General features: G+C 43.8%; 3 protein-coding genes across 3 annotated transcripts; all 3 read left to right on the top strand.

The window, feature by feature from the left end:
* Window positions 1–4508: 4508 nt before the first annotated feature.
* Window positions 4509–5306, top strand: LOC105204158. Its single transcript, XM_011173219.1, has one exon. It carries the CDS (start codon window positions 4509–4511, stop codon window positions 5304–5306), a length of 798 nt encoding a protein of 265 aa, XP_011171521.1.
* A 1079-nt stretch (window positions 5307–6385) lies between these two features.
* LOC105204159 lies at window positions 6386–7219 on the top strand. The gene has a single exon (XM_011173220.2). It carries the CDS (start codon window positions 6386–6388, stop codon window positions 7217–7219), a length of 834 nt encoding a protein of 277 aa, XP_011171522.2.
* Window positions 7220–7222: 3 nt separating this feature from the next.
* Window positions 7223–8305, top strand: LOC105204160. The gene is made up of 2 exons (XM_011173221.1): window positions 7223–7393; window positions 7442–8305. Exons 1-2 carry the CDS (start codon window positions 7223–7225, stop codon window positions 8303–8305), a joined length of 1035 nt encoding a protein of 344 aa, XP_011171523.1.
* Window positions 8306–20749: the final 12444 nt, after the last annotated feature.

Below are 20749 nucleotides of genomic sequence, written 5' to 3'. Positions count from 1 at the left end.
CCCTTTATTACTTACAAAACGGACCATGTAAGGTCCTCTCTTTGCCGCCATTACCGCTCAGCCTTTACCTCTCTCCACCCGGGTACTATTGCAGGACAAACAATTCCGTTCCAGGGTATAAACGAAGAACTCTCTTTATGGGGTTACCCTTTATTAAGTGGGCTTTTTTGGGAGTTACCCCCAGTTAATTGCCGGTACATTCAAAAACAATATAGCAAATATACGTATAATACACACAAATAGGACGGGGGGGGGGGCCAAGTAGCGACAGAGAGGAGACGCGGCAAACAAAAACAAAAAAAAATAAAAAAATCCACTGTGGGTGAATATTCTTAGCCCCTACTCCGTGTCCACTTTAAACGGAACCAAAAAACACAAAAAAAAGAAAACTAGGTTCTCCCCCTGCAACCGCTGGACAAATTTCCAGCTGTGCAGTTGACCAGATGCGACTTGGCACTTGGTCGGAGACGAGCCCCCCGTAGCAAACGAGATTACGATCATGATGGAGCCCCAGAACGGACTTTGTAGCCAACCGGAGCGCCCCATCGAAAGGGAAATCAACGCGTATGAAAAGACCGCAACGGACGAATCACAAGCGGCAACCGACCAGACAACAGTGATGCGGTAACAACGCGAGGTAAATCCGCAACAGGTACCGGACTCGGACAACACGAGAGAGGCCCAGGACCACAACGACAACAGGGGAGTTGATCAAACGGCGACATAGGGTCATTGTGACATCCTAATCTTTCGATATTTTCTTTTACACATATAGATATGTTAACAGAAATACACATGTCATTTCTTTTGATTATTTATATCTCTATTTTCATTTTTTATTTTATTTTATTATTCATTTTTATTTTGCTTTAGGTTAATTTTATTTACTTATTTTACTATTACCGTGTCATTTGATTTTATTCATTAATACAAAGTTATATGGGAATGACACTTGTCTACCCATCGAAATTGCGATAAATACAATAAAATAGCAATAGAGTAGTGTAACAAGATTATAAGGGTCAAGAACGCAATTAGGTTGCTATCAATATTGCGAAAAATGGCATTCAGCCACAAAATTCAAGAGACCTTTCCCGCGCCTACGCGATGTGGATTCCATAACTGTTGTGGAACCATGGCGGAATAATACACGGCTAACGTAACGCGCATGTGTCTACCCACGGGAAAGGGAACAAGGAGAGCGAAGGAAGCCATCTTAGCAGTTAGTCGAACACGGACTACGATACGGGACACACCGGTGTCAGCGGACACTGATGTGAATGATGCAACATTGCATCATCGCGTGCAACGCGAACCTAGCAATAAGAAACAAATAGATACTGTGTAACGGAATAATTGTGCACAAATGACAATCAATTAGACTAATAGTGATTTTATTTTCCATTGTGATTGTGTACAATACACCGTCTGTCTGTGTGTATTCGACATAAATTATTTGCACACCCATCATTGATAAGCCCCGTTTCCACGTGCGTTCCTAAAGTACCAAGTACGCAGATATTAGAGAAATGCATCATACAAACTATAAAACTTACCTGTGTACCGACGAACATTACGCAGCGGTGTAATTAATCCCACGACGACCGTTGACAGGAGGGACAAGCCTGGCCAATCACGTACGAGGATTCCTGAAACAGAGAAAGACTCAATTAAAAAATTACCTTGGTAATTAGTAAGTCAAATTACCTGGCGACCGTAAGATTCGAGCAGGATTCAGCCCAAAGATAGGTGAAATAACCTGAAAGGTGAGAATTGTGAAATTAACATTCGTTTGTCCGGTCACACCCCTCCCCCTCCTTCATCGGCGTCCCTTAACGGAATCTCGGGGTCTCCGCGGAAGCCAGTGTCCTTCAGGGTGACCTCGACGTTAATCCCTCTTGCTGGACTTCGGTCGATGTTCCTTTCTTCCCGCTCGCCACATCTTTCCGTACCTTGGGCACTCCTTCAGAGTGCGTCCTCCTTGTCCATATCTATAACAGAAGCGGCCCCGGCGTCGAGGGCAGTTCGAATAACGATGTCCATCTCTGTCGCAATTCCAACAGTCGATGCCGAGCGCGTCCTGGGTGAGCGGCTCTTCTCGCTCCTGCTCCGCCGGCCCTCCCGCGACTCCGCCCTCCGAGTGCAGTGGCTCCGAGTCTGTTTGGGTGCCGGCGTCTCTTCTGGTCCCCCATTCATGTAGCCATATGTCAATGGCTGTTCTTACTAGAGCGGTCGTATGTGGGGTATCGTGCCGGATCATCCGGAGAAGGTCGGCGAATGCGGTGGCGACTCTCTCCTTTCTCGGCTGCTCCGCCATTTCAGTCTTTTGGCCGTTCGGCCGTTCTTTCTCAGGTTTGGAACGACAAATGGATCTAATAAGTAGCAGGGTGGCAGGGGGGTTAGTCGGGGTCCACGAAACGATAGGATTTAATGTGCACCTTCTCCACGGAAGTACCATCTAAATTCGCGAGCTCATAAACGACCGGCGACAAAATTTTTGCGATTTGGAAGGGTTCCTGGAATCTGGGTGAAAGTTTTGCGGCGATATTATGAGCCGCGGACGATAAGGTATGTTGTTTCTTCAACACGAATTCCTCCTCCCCAAAGGATCTATTTCGCCGGCGCATATTATAATAAGTCGTTGGTTTTCGGTGAGCCTGCTCTAAGTTCTCAAACATCCACGCATGCAGCTCTTGTAAATCTTTCATTCTTTTCTCTCACTCTCCCGCCTCGCGTGGTTGTACCTCGGTAGTCTCCTCGCGTCGACGGCGTAACGAATGTGTCGGCTCTAACTCGCGGCCTAAATTCAAAAAAGCGGGCAAAATTCCTATGGACGAATGATGCGCGGTATTGTAGGCAAAACAGAAATCATGCAGATGTACGTCCCATTCACGGTGGTCGCGGTCTAGAAAAGCGATAATCGTAGTTTTTAATACGCGGTTTACCTTCTCCACGAGGTTAGCCTGCGGATGATACGGTGGAACCGTGATGTGCGTTATTCCATATTCTTGTGCGAACGTTTGCAATGTTTGATTAACAAACTCCGTACCATTATCCGTAATTAAAAATTTTGGCGTCCCCCATTGTGATAGAATTAGATCTTCTAAAGTTTCTCTAATTTTTTTCCCGTTTGCGGCTCTTAAAGCGCAGCACTTAACCCATTTTGTGAATAAGTCCTGAATGACCAGAATATACGCAAAGCCGGATTTACTTCTGGGCAGCGGGCCCATTATATTGGCGGCTACTACTGTTTGGGAGTTACCGAAATTGTGAACCTAACGTGTTCGTGGGCCCGACGTCTAATAGGTACGTCTCCCGAAAGGAGGGAGAACGTAAGAGCTCGCGCTACCGGCGAGAAAAGAGTTGTGGAAAGAGAGTCGTAGACAACGCACGAGAGTCTTGCTCTAATTTTAAGTGAAATTGTATTATCATGACGCGAGCGACAAGCTGTTAGAAAATGAGAGTGTTTGAATAAACTTATAAGACTTGTCATCATTGTGCATCATTTATTAAGACGGAGGAATTTGGAGCTCCCACGTCCGGATTCGTAATTTTAAAATAATTCGCCTTGTAAGAAGGCTCGACCCAATAGCGGCGCGTGGAACTTTCGACGGCACGGCGTGATCGCTGGGCGAGAGAGAGAGAGAGAAACGCCCGGACGAGAACATACATAATTAATGGTCCTTCGAGCCGGATTTGGACAACCAGGGTGACTTTAAGGATTTCCGTCGATTTTTGGAGGGCTGTAGCCATGCTGCGGCGTAATCATCATTAAGGCATTGGTCATGAGATATCGGTAGTAAGTCGATTAAGCAGGACACGACATAGTGACATGAAATCCCGGTAAGCGAGATACATTTACATTAAGAAGTTAGAATTTCATGCATTTGGTTATCGACTCAAAATTCATTTTGTGACAAAATTTCATGCATTTGGTTATCGACTCGAAATTCATTTTGTAGCAAAAATTCATGCATTTGGTGGTCGAGTCGAAATTCATACATTGGGCATCGAGTCGAAATTCATACATTGGGCATCGAGTCGAAATTCATACATTTAATTAGCTCGACATTCATGCATTTGGTAGCGACTCGAAATTCATACATTGGTTAGTTGACTCGAATTTTATACATTGGCGACAAGTCGAAATTCATAATTTGCGATAAGCCGAAGTTCATACATTTGGGGGACGAGTCGAATTCATAATTTGCGACGAGTCCATATTCATACATTTTGCAACGAGTCAAATTTCAGACATTTGTAAGAGAGTCGAAATTCATACATTTTGCGAACGACTTGACATTTCTACATTTGACGATAATTCGAACATCATACATTTCACGAACGATAATTATACACATTCCAATAACGACAAATAACGTAGCTCACGCAAAGACCTCGTGTATGAACGTTTGAAATAGGTGTAAACATGGCAGAGAATTTGTCATTGTTATCGAGACGGCGGGCGACCGTAAAAGGTCACGCGTATTTACAATTTCGCAGTTTCTATGCCTTTGGATCTTATCGATGTTATAGAGTGCCAAGCGAGGTTACAAAAACTGGCCGATTTGTGGAAGGAATTTGACGATGTTCAGGGCCGTGAGGATATCGGTCTGGCTGAGGATGATGAACCGAGCGAGGAACAGGCACGAGAAAGAGAGGCATTTGAGACAACATACTATCGTGCAGTGGCTGAATTGAAGAGGCGAATTGATCCAAGGCAGGAACGACACATTGATAACGGGATGCACGCGAGAGCGAATCAGGAAATCGTAAGCGAGACACGAGTTGGGAAAATGAAGCTGCCTACCCTGGAACTGCCGAAATTTGATGGAGCTCAGGCGCAGTGGCTATTATTTCGAGATACATTTCAAACGTTAATTGATAGTAATACATCATTAGAAAAAATACAAAAATTTCATTATCTAAAGTCATGTTTGCAAGGTAGCGCGGCTGAAGTCGTGCAATCATTAGATGTATCAACCGATAATTATTCAATCGCATGGGTTCTATTAAGAGAGCGATTTGAAAATAAGAAGTTGTTAATACATCAGCATATTCATACGCTGTTGGGCATGGGTTCCATCATTAAAGAATCGCCGGCACAATTGCGTAGATTAGTGGACGAAACAAAGAAGCATTTCCGAGTATTAAAATCGTTAGGCGAACCGGTCGATGACTGGAATAGCATCATCATTTATACAGTCATGTCGCACGTGGATGTTCAAACCAAACGAAAATGGGAATCAGAGACAGTCGAAAATGAAACACCCACGTTACAAGAACTTTTAGATTTTTTGTCATGACAATGTGTAATATTAGAAAATTTGCAAACAAATAAATGTTCAATTAATTCGACTGCGTCCTCCTCTGTGCATAGAGGAGAAAAAATGAGTGTTAACATAGTTCGGTTTGCTGACAAGAATTGCGTAATATGTCACGGCGATCATGCAATTTATCATTGTGTAAAATTTAAGGATGTGACTACGTCGGAAAAATTAGGTGAAGTACGGCGTCATCGGTTATGTTTCAATTGTTTGCGCAGAGATCACACGGCAGATAGATGCACGGCAAGCGGGTGCAAGCAATGCGGATTAAAGCATAGCACGTGGTTGCATAATGATAAACTCGGGATATCGGTGGACTCAAGGGCAAGGCCAAATAACGAAAACTCGATATCGGAAATCTCAAAAAAGACAAGGAGCGATTCAAGCGATCAGGCTAGTTGCTCGGTAGTGTCTACGGTAGTAACATGTCCAAATCAAGTGTTGCTTGCGACCGCTTCCGTCAGAATCAATGATCGATTCGGCAATGAGCACCTGTGCAGGGCTTTCTTAGATCCGGGAGCACAGGTAAACATAATTCGGAAGGATGTATGCAAGCGTCTTCAACTAAAGGAAAAAGTAGCTAACCTTTCGTTATCGGGGGTTGGATGTAGGTTGACTAGCGCCATGGGAACCGTCAGCGCAGTTATACATTCGGTTGTAAGTGAGTTTAGCGTCAGGTTGGAATTTCTAGTCATGGAGCGTATAACAGACCCAATGCCATTGCAAAGAATGGACAAGAATGCGCTGCACATCCCGAAGAACATCAAGTTATCGGATCCGGAGTTTGAAACCCCCGGAGGGTCGACATTCTGCTGGGAGGCGGAATAGTTTGCGATCTGCTCTGTGTGGGATAGATACGATTGGGCCGCAATTTGCCAACCCTGAAGAAGACGAAACTTGGTTGGATCGTGGCAGGAAACATGATGTCGGACGGACATAAGCATCAAACCCGCGCAACATTGTGCGCAATCGCTGGTGAACCAGATTTAAATCATTAATTGGAGCGTTTTTGGTTCATAGAGGAGAGCCCACTGCAGCGGGATGCCGGTAAGGAGACGATGTGCGAGGAAGAATTTAGGAACACACATAAGCGAACGCCGGACGGACGATTCGTGGTACGTCTGCCTTTTCGGGAGGATCCTAGTTGCTTGGGAGAATCACGAAGAGCGGCGCTGAAGCGTTTACAGTCAGTCTATCGAAGGCTGGATCGTGATGCAATCCTGAAGAGGCAATACATTGAAGTAATGGAGGATTATTTAAGGTCGGGACATATGATTCAAATTAACGAGAAGATATCGGCATCAGAGGAACCCGTGTATTACTTGCCTCACCATGCAGTCGTTAAGGAGGAAAGAGAGACGACAAAGCTCAGAGTAGTCTTTGATGCGTCGTGCAGATCATCATCTGGCAAGTCACTCAACGATGTAGTGAGAGTTGGACCAACTATTCAACCAGAATTATTTGAGGTGGTTCTACGTTTCCGACAGCATCGATACGTACTGACGGGGGACATCGAGCGAATGTATAGACAAATATACATTGACCCTCAGCAGCGAAATTTGCAACGTATTTTATGGAAAGCAGATTCGACATCACCGGAGGCATTCGTATTAAACACGGTAACATTTGGCGTTGCAACAGCTCCATTTCTGGCCGTAAGGTGTCTGCATCAATTAGCGTGCGAGTGTCAGTCGGAAAGTCCAAGGACAAGTGAAGTCATATTAAAAGATTTTTACATGGACGACCTAATTACCGGGACGGATGATGCAGAAGAACTGAAGAAAATCAAGAATGAGGTTAGTCGGATACTCGCTGCAGATGGATTTCCAATTTCCAATAAATGGAAATCAAATTTGCCTGAACTGGTCGAGGACCGTGGTGAGTCAGAATAAAACATGAGAAAACCATTGGGCGAACAGGTTAAGACTCTAGGATTGTTCTGGCGTGTTGAAGAGGACTCACTTACATACAGAGTCAAAGAACCTCCATCAGAAATTCGCATCACGAAGAAAACCATTCTCTCCATCATATCACAAATTTATGATCCGTTAGGTCTGATTAACCCGGTAATTGTTCAAGCAAAGATTCTGATGCAACAAATATAGCAATGCAAGATCGGTTGGGATGAGTCTCTGCCGGAGAACCTGCACACCACGTGGAAGAAATATTGTCAACAGCTACATAAACTGGAAGAAATTAGCATTCCGAGAGGAATCATTGCGACGGGTTCGACAAAAATTGAAATCCATGGATTTTGCGATGCCTCGGAAAAGGCATATGGAGCCTGTCTGTATTTAAGGTCAACTAATAGCGAAAATCAACGAACATGTCAGTTAATCTGTGCAAAGTCACGTGTAGCGCCAATTAAGAAAATCAGTTTGCCACGTTTAGAATTATGTGGAGCGTTGCTGTTGAGCAGATTGATGGAGAAGGTAGTCAATGCACTCACATGGCAAGTAGAAGAGAAACATTACTGGTGCGACTCGACAGTGACTTTAGCCTGGATCAAAGGAGAACCGTCTAGATGGAAAACCTTCGTGGCCCATAGGGTCACTGAAATACAGAAGACCTCTACCGAAATACAATGGCATCATATTAGATCTGAAGAGTATTCGGCTGATATGTTATCCAGGGGAGTCGAACTGGAGAAGTTAAAATTTGAAAGTCGGTGGTGGAAAGGCCCAGTGTGGCTAGAAAACGAAACCGTTTATTATCCGCTAGAGTCATCATGGTTATCGGAGATACCAGAAGGAAGAGTGATGTCTACGATGGTCAACGTGGAGCCCGGGTTGAGTGTTTGGACAAGGTATTCATCATTGAAGCAATTGAAGCATGTTATCACTTACTGCCTCAGATTCTCATACAATTGCCGGAAGGCCACAGACCGGTTGACGAGTTGGTTATCGGTCAAGGAATTAGAGGAAGCATTGAACATCATATTGAAGCAGCATCAGAACAGCATTTTGCAAGAAAAATAGTTGATCTGCAATCGAAGCGCCCAATCTCAAGAAAAAGTCGATTATTAGCGCTCAATCCGTTCATGGATGATACGGGATTATTGCGTGTAGGCAGACGCTTGAAAAACGCTCCAGTGTCATATTCTCGAAAATTTCCCGTGGTGTTGGCGACTCGGTATCAATTAACCGATTTGATCATAAGAGATAATCATTTGAGAAGTTTGCACGCGGGCCTCGAAGCCCTTTTAAGCATAATCAGAGAACAATATTGGATTATATCCGGTAGATCAGCTGTGCGGAGAGCCCTGCGCAGGTGCATTGTATGTTATAGATATAATTGTAAGACGCCGAAAGAAATAATGGGAAACTTACCAGTTCACAGAGTGAGCCCGGGTAGAGCATTCTTAAATGTAGGTGTAGATTTCGGTGGGCCATTTAACATTAAGGTATTGCGTAATAAATCAGCCAAGGCATATATTTGTTTGTTCGTGTGTTTTGCAACTCGCGCCATTTGGAATTGGTATTTAGTAATAAAATAGCACTGTACAAGGATATCGGACACATCACATTTTAGTGAGACATACAATTGTAACAGGGACAAGGTTGAAAACTGTATTTTCAAGGCGGGCGAAATGTTTGGGAGTTACCGAAATTGTGAGCCTAACGTGATCGTGGGCCCGACGTCTACTTGGTACGTCTCCCGAAAGGAAAGGGAACGTAAGAGCTCGCGCTACCGGCGAGAAAAGAGTCGTGGAAAGAGAGTCGTAGACAACGCACGAGAGTCCTGCTCTAATTTTAAGTGAAATTGTATTATTATGACGCGAGCAACAAGCTGTTAGAAAATGAGAGTGTTTGAATAAACTTATAAGACTTGTCATCATTGTGCATCATTCATTAAGACGGAGGAATTTGGAGCTCCCACGTCCGAATTCGTAATTTTAAAATAATTCGCCTTGTAAGAAGGCTCGACCCAATAGCGGCGCGTGGAACTTTCGACGGCACGGCGTGATCGCTGGGCGAGAGAGAGAGAAACGCCCGGACGATAACATACAACTACCATCCACGGCGTCTCCACCACGCGATGGCCCATTAGTCCCGCCGCACTCGCCTGCTCGACTTTGATATGTTGGCACGTCTCACATTTGCCCACGTATTTCGCGACGTCGCGAAAAAGATTTGGTCAGTAATAAGCAATCGTTATCCGGTTATAAGTTTTCTCCCTCCCGAGATGGCCGGCTTGAGGGTCATCATGCGATTCGCGTTGGGCCTCTTCTCTTAGATCCGATGGTAAGACTAGCTTCCACTGATTTAAGTCTTCTACGACCGCGGATGTAGTGGCGCGCGGGCGGCAGTAATACAGTTTCCCATCTACAACTTTCCAATCGGTAAACTTCTTCGGGTGTTCAGCTATCTCGCGGAAACGCTTAATATACCACGGGTCCCGAGTGTCCTCGGTCATTTCTATTTTGTCTGCGACGGCCACTAGAACCTTGGTGTCACTCTCAAACATACGCGACAGAGCATCCGGTACATGGTGAAGAGCGCCTTTCCGATGTACGATCTCGTAATCGTACTCGAGAAGTTTAAGCGCCCATTGAGCTAATCTACCTGTTCGATTCTTAAGATTGTGTAACCAACCCAAGCTACTATGGTCTGTCACGACGGTGAATTTAGATCCCTCTAAATACGGTCTAAATTTCTGTATCGCCCATACTACCGCTAGGCATTCTTTCTCCGTGACGGAATATTTCTTTTCGTGGTCAGATAGCGCACAACTCGCGAAAGCAATAATATTTTCGACACTGTCGATCTCTTGTATAAGTAAGGCCGACAGAACTGGCGTCTGTTTGCCAAATAAACGGAACGTTAAAGTCCGGGCACGACAAGGTCGGAGCCGCCGATAACCGTGCGCGGATCTGTTTGAACGCTTGCTGCTGTTCGTCCCCAATCCCAGCGTTTATCTTTCTTTAATAATCGCGTGAGTGGCTCGCTGACGGTCGCAAATTGCGGTATAAAACTACGATACTACTACGACATTCCGAGAAATCGTCGCAGTTGCTTAATGTTCCGCGGCGCCGGATATTCTAAGATCGGTTTAATTTTGTCGGGATCGACGGTTAGGCGTCCCGCTGTAAGATAAATCCCAGATATCAAAATTGTGAACGGCAAAATTCACACTTCTCGGGATTAATCGTAAGACCGGCATCCGTAATTTTATTCAAAACCCGCTCGAACCACTCTAAATGTTCGTCGAAGGTTGGCGTTATGATCACGATATCGTCTAGATACGCAAAAGCGTGAGGTTCCATCTCCGGCCCGATTAATTTATCCAACAGACGTTAAAAAGTCGCGGGAGCTCCGGTTAATCCGTACAGCATTCTTGTAAAATAGTACAGACTTTTTCCCGGAACGCTAAACGCAGTAATCTCTCGACTATCCTTCGCCAGGGATATTTGAAGATACGCCTGACTGATCAATCGTCGAGATATAATGCGCAGACCTCAATTTGTCTATGATGCCGTTCATATTCAGCAACGGATACGCGTCCTTCTTTGAAACGCCGTTAACCTTCCGCAAATCTAAACAAAACCGATATTTGCCACGGGAAGGTCCCGTTAACGTACAGTGCGATAGCGCACATCCTTATAGCACACATAAAATTTAAAGTAATTCCCGACAGCACATCCCTATAGCGCACATCCTGATAGCGCACAACACAGAAAGACGCGTTGTCCCGATAACGTATAACATAAAAAGCGCATTGTTCCGATAGCACACAATGCAAAAAGCGCATTATCCCGATAGCGCACACTCCGATAGCTTACATCCCGATAGCTTACATCCCGATAGCGCACATCCCGATAGCGCACATCCCAATAGCGCACATCCCGATAGCTCACATCCCGATTGCGCACATCCCGATTGCGCACATCTCGATAGCACGCGACTGTGTGCTCTATCGGAAAAAGACGCATTTGTTTCCCTTAGCACACATATAATACTATGTAACGTGTACCGTATACAATGTGATTCATTATAATGTATTAGTTTTTTTATTTACATATTCGTAATTAAACTCTGAGACGATTTCTTCTTTAGTAAAAATATTTATCCCAAACTTAGTTGTTAAGTTATAAAAAGAAATAGCGTATGACGAGTCGGATAATAGTGGTATACAGGGGAGGCGCAACTCACTGTTACATGCGGGTGTTTCCATGAGGCTTCTGATGCACTCAGATGACACAACAGAGATGCAAAAATTTTGCAACGCGGGCAATTCCGAGACGTGAAAAATCTGATGTAAATATGCCAGGTCGTTAACGGCGCGGGTTTCGCCTGATTCCGCGGGAGTCGCCTCAACCCGCTCTAGCGACTCGCGGACGCGTTTCCCGAACACGACGAGCACGTCTTTACCGTCACGCCCGATTTGCCGCATTAATAATAATACATACGACGATTTTCGCTGCATTTCCGGGCGATATGAACGATCTTCTCGCAATTCCAACACTTGGCGGTCGACATTTGCGCTGGATTAGCGGCTGCAGTAGCCGGCGGTGCCGCAGCGGTCACCAGAGCGCTTGCCGTACGGCCGGCGCGGCCGCTTTTACTCACGCATTTCTCGTTTTCGTCGGGCGAGTCGATTCCGAGGAGGCGATACTTGCCGCGGCGACGGCAGGCGTGCGGGGAGTTATTTTGGCGGACGGATGCTAATTCCGGAAATAGAGACTTTTCGGGGGCGGGAGAGGCACGATATTGCGACTCTGCCTCGTGGCTCATTTCTACGCGTGAAGCCAATAATTTCAACGTGGCAAAATTAAAGAATTCATCGCAACGAACGGCAACCTGCAATCGCGGCAGCATATTGCGGTGCGCGTAATTTAACTGCTCACTAAGCGTGGACTGAGACGTTCGAAAAAGGCTTGCATACAGGTGAGGTAGTCCGCGACTCATGCTCGCCCTGCGTACGACGTAAGATCTCGTTACGGAGCGCGAACTGGAAATCCGGATTGCCAAGCGCGCACGCCACGCGGCCACGAAACCCTCTCAATTTCGTCATTCCGACCGTAGATTCCTAAACCAATATAGCGCAGTTTCCGTTAAGAAAAAAGGCAGACATTTGAACAAGCCCTTGTCGTCGACCGGAAACAGGGCGCAACATTCTTCAATTCGGTCTAAAAAAGCTTCCGCGTCACTGCCACACGTAACCGAGAACGATGAATTTCCCTTTTATAACGCGTTATAAATATCTGTTATAGCGTCTTGTATTAAATTTTTAATTAGCTGCACAACGTTTTGTATTTAGGTTATTAATCACTCCGTATTATAAGCAGTTAAGTATTTTTATTGTTAACACATATTTGATTTTAATCCGCGATTCAAGATTGGCGCTCAATGCATACTTTAACATTGTCAACGTAGTTACTCGATCTCCCCAGCGGTCGCGCTGAGATCGTTTCTTTCGGTCGCCACGCGTGGCATCTAGGAACTCCGTTCTCTCTCTCTTTGGCTTCAACCAGCGAGCGGAACATACGCATTGTAAGAACTCAGAAATAAAGACTTGTTCAACCGTTAATATAGAGTCCACAATTAATTGAAGTGAAAATCGTCACACCACTCAGGCGTAATACACGATCAGCGGTGACTGGCGTACTATTTTGGTCCTTCGAGCCGGATTCAGGTCAGAAGCTCGAGAGGTTGAACAAAGAGCGAAACGTGGACAAGATTAACCAAGGTACCATATCGTAGTAATTCCGTCTGCGAAGCATTAAGCATCACATTTAAGCCGCCAGCAGACAAGAAATTCGAGTCTCAGCAAGGCGCAGCAACCCTCGCTCGTCTCAAAAGCAAGTCGCGCAATAGATAGAGAAGACGCGCAGTCAAGAATTTTGCCATTTTGTCCATCGCATCCTCGTTCGTGACGAAAAAGACGCGTTGTCAAAATCTCACCATCTTGCGTATCGCATTATTGCTCGTGACAAAGAGCGTAGTACGAGGTATGATCAAAAAGTAAGGTGACTTTTTGAATTTCGCACGCTCTGTACACTCTAATTTCAAATTTTTTTTTGTGTGTTGGTACACTCGGCACAATCGTATGTTCACAGTTTTGACTATATAGCATGTGTTGTTTTTATGTGAGAGGCATAAAGGTTAGACTCGTGTTTGCGTGCTCGGCGATTTTTTGCTGTTGAAAATAATGGAGCAGAGAGTTTGTATTAATTTTTGTGTAAAAAATGATATTAAGTGTTCGAAAACTTTTGAAATGTTGACAGTGGCGTACGGTGAGTCAACTTTGAGCAAAAAAATGTTTATAAGTGGTATAAGTTATTCCAAGAGGGCCGAGAAAATGTTAACGATGAACCTCGCTCTGGACGCCCCAGCACGTCAAAAACCGACGAAAATGTTTAGGAAGTGAAAGAAATTGTGTTGAAAAATCGTCGAATCACGATTAGAGAAATAGCTGATGATCTTAACATATCGTTTGGCTCATGCCAATCAATTTTAACGGATGTTTTGGGTATGACACGTGTGTCAGCGAAATTCGTTCCGAAACTGCTTAATTTTGATCAGAAGCAGCGTCGCATGAACATCGTCCAAGACATGTTTAACGACGTCAATGATGATCCTGATCTGCTCAAAAGGGTTATAACTGGTAACGAAACATGAGTATATGGTTATGAAGTCGAAACCAAAGCCCAATCATCCTAGTGGAAGAGCCCAGGAGAGCCAAGACCGAAAAAGGCACGCCAAGTTCGTTCGAATGTGAAGGTTTTGCTCACAGTTTTCTTTGATTACCATGGCGTTGTGCATCAAGAATTCCTACCACAAGGTCGTACGGTAAACAAGTATTATTACCTTGAGGTTATGCGGCGTTTGCGTGAATCAATAAGAAAAAAACGTCCGGAAGTGTGGAAAGAAAATTCATGGATTCTGCACCATGATAATGCACCTGCGCACACGTCGTTACTAGTGAGTACTTTTTTGACCAAAAACAATACTATCATCATGCCTCAGCCACCGTATTCACCAGACTTGGTCCCCTGCGATTTTTTCCTCTTCCCAAAATTGAAAAGGCCTATGAAAGGACGAAGATTTGTGACGATTGAGGAGATTAAGGCTGCATCGCTGGAGGAGCTCAAGGCAATACCCAAAAGTGCATTTCAGAAATGTTTTGACGACTGGAAAAAACGCTGGCACAAATGCATTGTATCAGAGGGGGATTATTTTGAAGGGGATAACATAATTTTGGATGAATAAATGAATATTTTTTTATAAAAATGAAAAGTCACCTTACTTTTTGATCACACCTCGTATATATATTCTGCCCACCAAAAAAGCGGTACACTAAAAATTTAGGAAAAATTTACCAAATTTTAAACACTTATAAAACAGGAAATATTTATGATACAGGGGTGTTTCAAAAAAGGAATTAAAGCTTGAAACTAGTACTTTGAGAAACTTTTATTGCCAATTAAGTGGCATGAATAATTTGCTAATAGCCGATGATAGAACGAAAACTTGCAAAATCGATAAATAAAACGTGCAGTTTCTAGAGTTGTGTAGAGTGAAGCAGTTGACGTAATTTAATGAGGTAAAAAACGCGTGAAAGTTCGAATTTTTTCCTTCAAATCGATAGGATAATTTTTCGTTAAGTTATGCTAATTTGAAGAAAAGTTGTTTTTTACAAGATAATAATGAATTATGAATTGCAATGTCGCCGTTATCAATGCAAATTACTACAATTCTGTCCAAGACATGTTATTGGTTTAAAAACATATCCGTGCGTGTGTGTGTATATGTGTGTGTGTAGGTGTGTGTATTTGCATACCACGAAGATAAGGACCCCGTGGTTCGTCAATTCTACAGTATTTAAAGACTCCAAATTCTTCTTGTGAAGTGTGTGTGTGTGTGTGTATTTGCATACCACAAAGGTAAGGACCCCGTGGTTCGTCAATTCTACAATATTTAAAGACTTCAAACCTTTCTTGTGGATTGTGTGTGTGTGTGTGTGTGTGTAGTGTATGCGTGCGTGTGTGTGTATGTGTATTTGCATTCCACAAGGATATGGACCGTGTGGTTTGTTAACTCCTTTGTCAGCGGTGTCCCGAATTCGTATTACACTGTGTTCAGATACTGTCTCAAGCGGTTGTTCAGGACACCTTTGACAGAGGGCCGAGGAAGAAAGCTCTCTGGTAAAAAAAATTCGTATACGATGCTATAAATGTAATTAATGTATATGCGGAAAGTCTAGCAGATTTTTGTTGTGCCCTAATCTTTAAAGGCAATCTTGATAAACTTGTGCTGTCTCGGGAAATTTTTTTTCTTGATTTTTTTCTTTCAAGACGGTTTGTGCAATTTTAATTTAAATTATAATTAATTTATTTGCATTTGAATTACTGATTAATTATGACGACGATAAATCCTGAAAAAGCTGCCCAAGTTGTTGCTTTAATTGAAGTGGGCAGAAGTCGAAGGTATGTTGCTGAAGCACTTGATTTGTCAGTGTCAACTGTGCAACGTGCTTACTCTAGGTCCAATTCTTTCTAGAGAAGGTCTGGTTCGGAACGACCTCGATGTACCACAAACAATGATGATCGATTCATTGTTTTAAATTCATTAAGAGATAGACATGGAACACCTGTTCAAATTTGAAATAATCTAAGGGATGTCTGCAACACGAATGTATGCGTTAACACTATTCGGAGAAGATTAACGGAACAAAATCTGTTTTTGCGTAAGCCAGCGACTGTACCTTTGCTTACACGTCGTTATCGTGTAGCTCGACTTAATTTTGTACATGAGTATAGAGCCTGGACTTATGCAGACTGGAGCAAAGTACTCTTTAGCGATGAAAATCGTTTTTGTCTTTATTCTCTATATGGACAAGAACGAATTTATCGTTGCAGTGGAGAACGTATTGCAGATTGCACTGTAAGTCAGAGGCGTAGTTACAATAAAGGCGGTGTAATGATTTGGGCAAGAATTTTAGCAAATGCTCATATAGATCTGAATTTCTTTGACAGGAACATGAACGCAGACGTATACGTGGAAGAAATACTCATTTCATACGTTGTTCCGTACGTACCCTTTATTGGAAATAATTTCTTGTTTATGCAAGACAATGCTCGACCACACATTGCGAGAAGAGTGCTTGATTTCTTGGATGAACTTGGCATAAATCGACTTGATTGGCCAGCAAATAGTCCAGATTTAAATCCCATAAAACACTTGTGGAACCACCTTGGTAGAAAATTACGAAATCACGTACCTGCTCCTTAAACACTGCGAGAATTTCAAATAGTTCCTGAAAACGAGTGGAATACGCAGGATGAAATTAAAGGACTAATAAGAAGTATGCTTCATCGTATGAATGAAGTAATACGCGCACGAGGAGGTTGAGACCGGACGAATGGATATTAATTTTTCAATGTTCATTTCTTAGGTTATTTCACCTATCTTTTGGATGTATCCTGCACAGATCTCACGGTCATCAGGTAATTTGACCTAGTAATTACCAAAGTACACTATCTAATTGTTCTTTCTTTCTGTTACAGCAATCCACGTACGCGATTGGTCAGGTTCGTCCTTCCTGTCCACGGTTGTTGCGTAATATCTCACGCCGTTGCGTAAAGCTCGTCGGTACACAGGTAAGTATCTCTTGCTTGTATTGTGCACTGAGTTTAATGTTTATGCACTTATTGTTGCAGGAGCGCACGTGAGAACGGCTGGCTGGTTAACGACGGATATGCAAGTGACATATGGCAAGTCCACATAAACTATATATATATATATATTTATTGTACACTTACAAAAATAAATTAAACTGTCTGTAAATTAATGTACCGAATGTGTACAACTATCCCGCGTTACAGCTTAATCACGTTCCATAGATTACGACGTAACAATTCGCGTTGCATATGGTGCAATCTTACATCATCACCTTTTGCATGCTCGGTCGCATGTCCTGTCTGTTCGGTGGTCTGAGATCGACTGACTCTGCACTCGCAATTATTCACGGTGTTTCTGTACGTAATTAACGAAACAATTCGCATCGCGCACGATGATGCAATCTTGCATCATTTTTCCAATGTCTGATGACATCTGTTCAGTGGGAAACACTTAAATTTTGCGCACTGGATTTTCAAAGATTTATTTTATTTATTATTGTACAAATCGCAAATGTTATAATTTGTATTAATTTATTCGTGTATTCACATCATACCGTGGCAACGTCCAAGGAAGATGTGCGTATCCACCGCAACGACGCCTAGAGGCAGCGGCCCTGAATCCGTAAGGACGTTGCCTAGGAGCCACTACCCTGGATCGTGGATTCGTCGAAGGGATGATGTTCTTCTGTTTATTGTCACTTGCGCATACGTTATAACAAGCGCATATTTTATCGTGGTTTATATTATAATAGTATTGTGTTATGAAGCCGTGAAGCGATGTGATCGCGTTTAATACTCTCAGAAGAAGGCTCAAAGAATTAATGGTCTTACTGAAATAAAGAATTCACACACGTTTTATGTCTGCTCTTGTTCGGTGGCCAAAAGCGTAGTGAGGCCGAGACGCGTATTCAGGACAAAAAAAAACACCAATAACAAATTGCACTTTTTTAATAAACAAGCGTGCGCATGGTAACGCGGAATTCCGATACATAAATCCGCTTAGTAACAGGAAATCTCGAAATACCAAATATCTCGGATTGCCCGAGAATTCTCTTTTATCTAAATTCACCCGGCATCACTCGTCCGTCGTCCGTTCTCCGCAACATACATATATGTATATGTGTGTGAATGTATATTTTCATTTACAATTATGACGTACGCATATATATATATATATATATATATATATATATATATATATATATATATATACTATATATATATATATAGTAACAAACCGTCTTTCCGCTCCTCCCTCGGACCGTCCACCGTTTTAGGCTATTCGGCCGGACAACCGCCGGACAGCGAAAACACGGCGCACAGCGTCAATAAGAATTCAAACATCGACGTAGTGCGCGTTTACGTATCCGCGCGTCGACAGATCTCCGCGCGCACGCGCTCGACCGGGGTGGCGACCGCTGGATCGATCTCGAGCGGCAGGGAGTCCTCCACCGACTCCGTACCGTTCCGTACCCCCGCACCGTCCCTGCCCTCGAGACTCGTATATAAGCGCCGCCGCTCCTAGAGTCGAGACTTCTTCTTCTCCGTCCGATCTCCCGTCCGAGAAGGAAGTCTATTCCGAGTGCTCAACGGAGTTAAGTGCCTTAGCTTCAGTCAAGCGATCTTGACATGAGCCATCCGCTTTCCTAGACCGCCGGTTCACGGGCTCAAGTCCATCTTGGGCTCCACCAGGAGATCCTGGTAGTCGGCACTTCCCGATCCGCCGTCCTGTCTCGGTATCGACTCACGACTTGGGGTGTGGAGTTCCGCGCCTCCACCAAGAGACCTTAGCGTGAGTCGATTACCACCACTGAACATCGCGGTACTAACCGCAGCGCGTCGCGATCGGGCCGAAGTGCAGCTGTACCGCGCGCGCGTCGTCTACACAGTGCCGTGGGCACAGCCTTCGGCAAGGCCATGGTACCAGCGCGTCAACAAGGATTCCGAATTCCGAGAATCTCGGCTCGGAATCCCGCGCACCTGTAAATAAACACCGTGTAAGATACCGCGTTTAAAATCCGACCGTTCCAAATCTTGCGTATACATACCGTCCGTCCGTCCGCGCGTTCTGATTTTTGTTTGTCCGTCCGCGCGTAAATTCTAAGCTTTGTTACGTCCGTCCGAGCGTCACCGCCATCCGTCCGTCCGCGCGCCGTGACCAGAACGCCACGCTTCTGCATTGTACCGACCGTACGCGAAATAAAGACTCGCTTATTTATCCAACAACACCAGTCTAGTTCTTTTGGCGACCTCAGTCCGCGTCCTCGTCCGCCGAACCCACGCCGCCCCGTGCGCGGAAAGAGACAGGTCGTTAAAATATATATATATATATATACAGGGTGAGTCATTTTAATCTATGGACCCGAATATCTTCCAAATAACGGTATCTACAAAAAAATGGTTTAGATAAAAGTTGACCAGGACAGAGGGGTCATTCAATTGTACCATTGGTTTTGACCTTGAGGTCAATTTTGAAGGTTATTTCAAGGTCACGATGGTTTTTTTAAATGGAACACCCTATTTTTGACTGCGGATTTCGAAAGAGCGGAAAATTTTACATCAAACATGTCTTATGAAAAAATTGTTTTTGCGACCTTGGAAAGGTCAAAAATGAAGGTGAAATGCCTGAAAAACGATCTGGTGTACTTTTTCTGAAATGACGTGGTTTTCTGGGTAACACAAATGTGCATAATGCTTAAACAAAGTCAATGAATTGTAAAAGTGTTAATCACTTTGACTAGCTTGACCTTGAGGTCAATTTTCAAGGTTGTTTGGGGCTCATAACGCATTTTTGATTAGTAAACCCTATTTTTGATCGCAGAACCTGTTTCTTGACAATGGGCTCTTAAATAATGGCACTTTTTACATGAGCATAGGGATTTTTTAGTTTTTCGACCTGACCTTTTGAAGGTCATATCAAGATCAAAAGCACTTTCATCTTACTTTTAGCGTTACCCGGAAACAACGACGTGGACGTAGTAAGTTCTGTTTCCTTTAGGGTGCTTTATTATCGTGAGTCCCCTTGTCTCTCACGTCGGGGTGCTTGATTATCGTGAGTCCCCTCGCCTCTCACTGACACTGTTATTTAAATGAATTACCCACGGAGTAATTGTTCAAAATTACCTCCGTTGGCTTCGAAGCATAACTGCAATCTGTTTTGAAAACTATCCACAGTTCTAAGCAGGGTAGCTCTAGGAATGGCTGCACAAGCTCTACGAATGCGGTCCATAAAATCATCTCTTGTGGTTGGTCGTTCAGCAAAAACAACATTTTTCAAGTATCCCCATAAAAAGAAATCATGCGACGTCAAATCTGGTGAGCAAGGAGGCCATTCAACTGAACCCCTTCGTCCAATCCATCTGTCATTGTAACTGGCATTTAAAAAGGCACGTACAATGAGTGCATAATGCGGTGCAGCACCATCTTGTTGAAGCCACATTCTTGCTCTTATTGCTAAGTCAACATCTTCTAATAAGCCTGGTAAGTGATCTCTTAGCAACGATAAGTAACTGTGTCTATCAACGTTCTCTTCAAAAAAATAAGGTCCAATCAAATAACCATTTACAATGCCGCACCACACCATAATACTCCACCGATTTTGATGATTTATTGGCCTATACCAGTGGGGATTAACATCTGACCAATAATGGCAGTTGTGTCTATTAAGTTGTCCGTCACTATAAAATTTAGCCTCATCTGAGAAAAGCACATAAAAAAATGTATCGCGCTCCAATAACTAAGGAGCGCGATACATCGTCTCAGGACCGTGCGTTACGCCGTACGGCGGCGCCGTTGCTAA

The sequence above is a fragment of the Solenopsis invicta genome, chromosome 6 (genome assembly GCF_016802725.1).
Source record: "Solenopsis invicta isolate M01_SB chromosome 6, UNIL_Sinv_3.0, whole genome shotgun sequence".
Classification (NCBI taxonomy): domain Eukaryota; kingdom Metazoa; phylum Arthropoda; class Insecta; order Hymenoptera; family Formicidae; genus Solenopsis; species Solenopsis invicta.
This window is presented reverse-complemented; position numbering and strand designations above follow the sequence as displayed.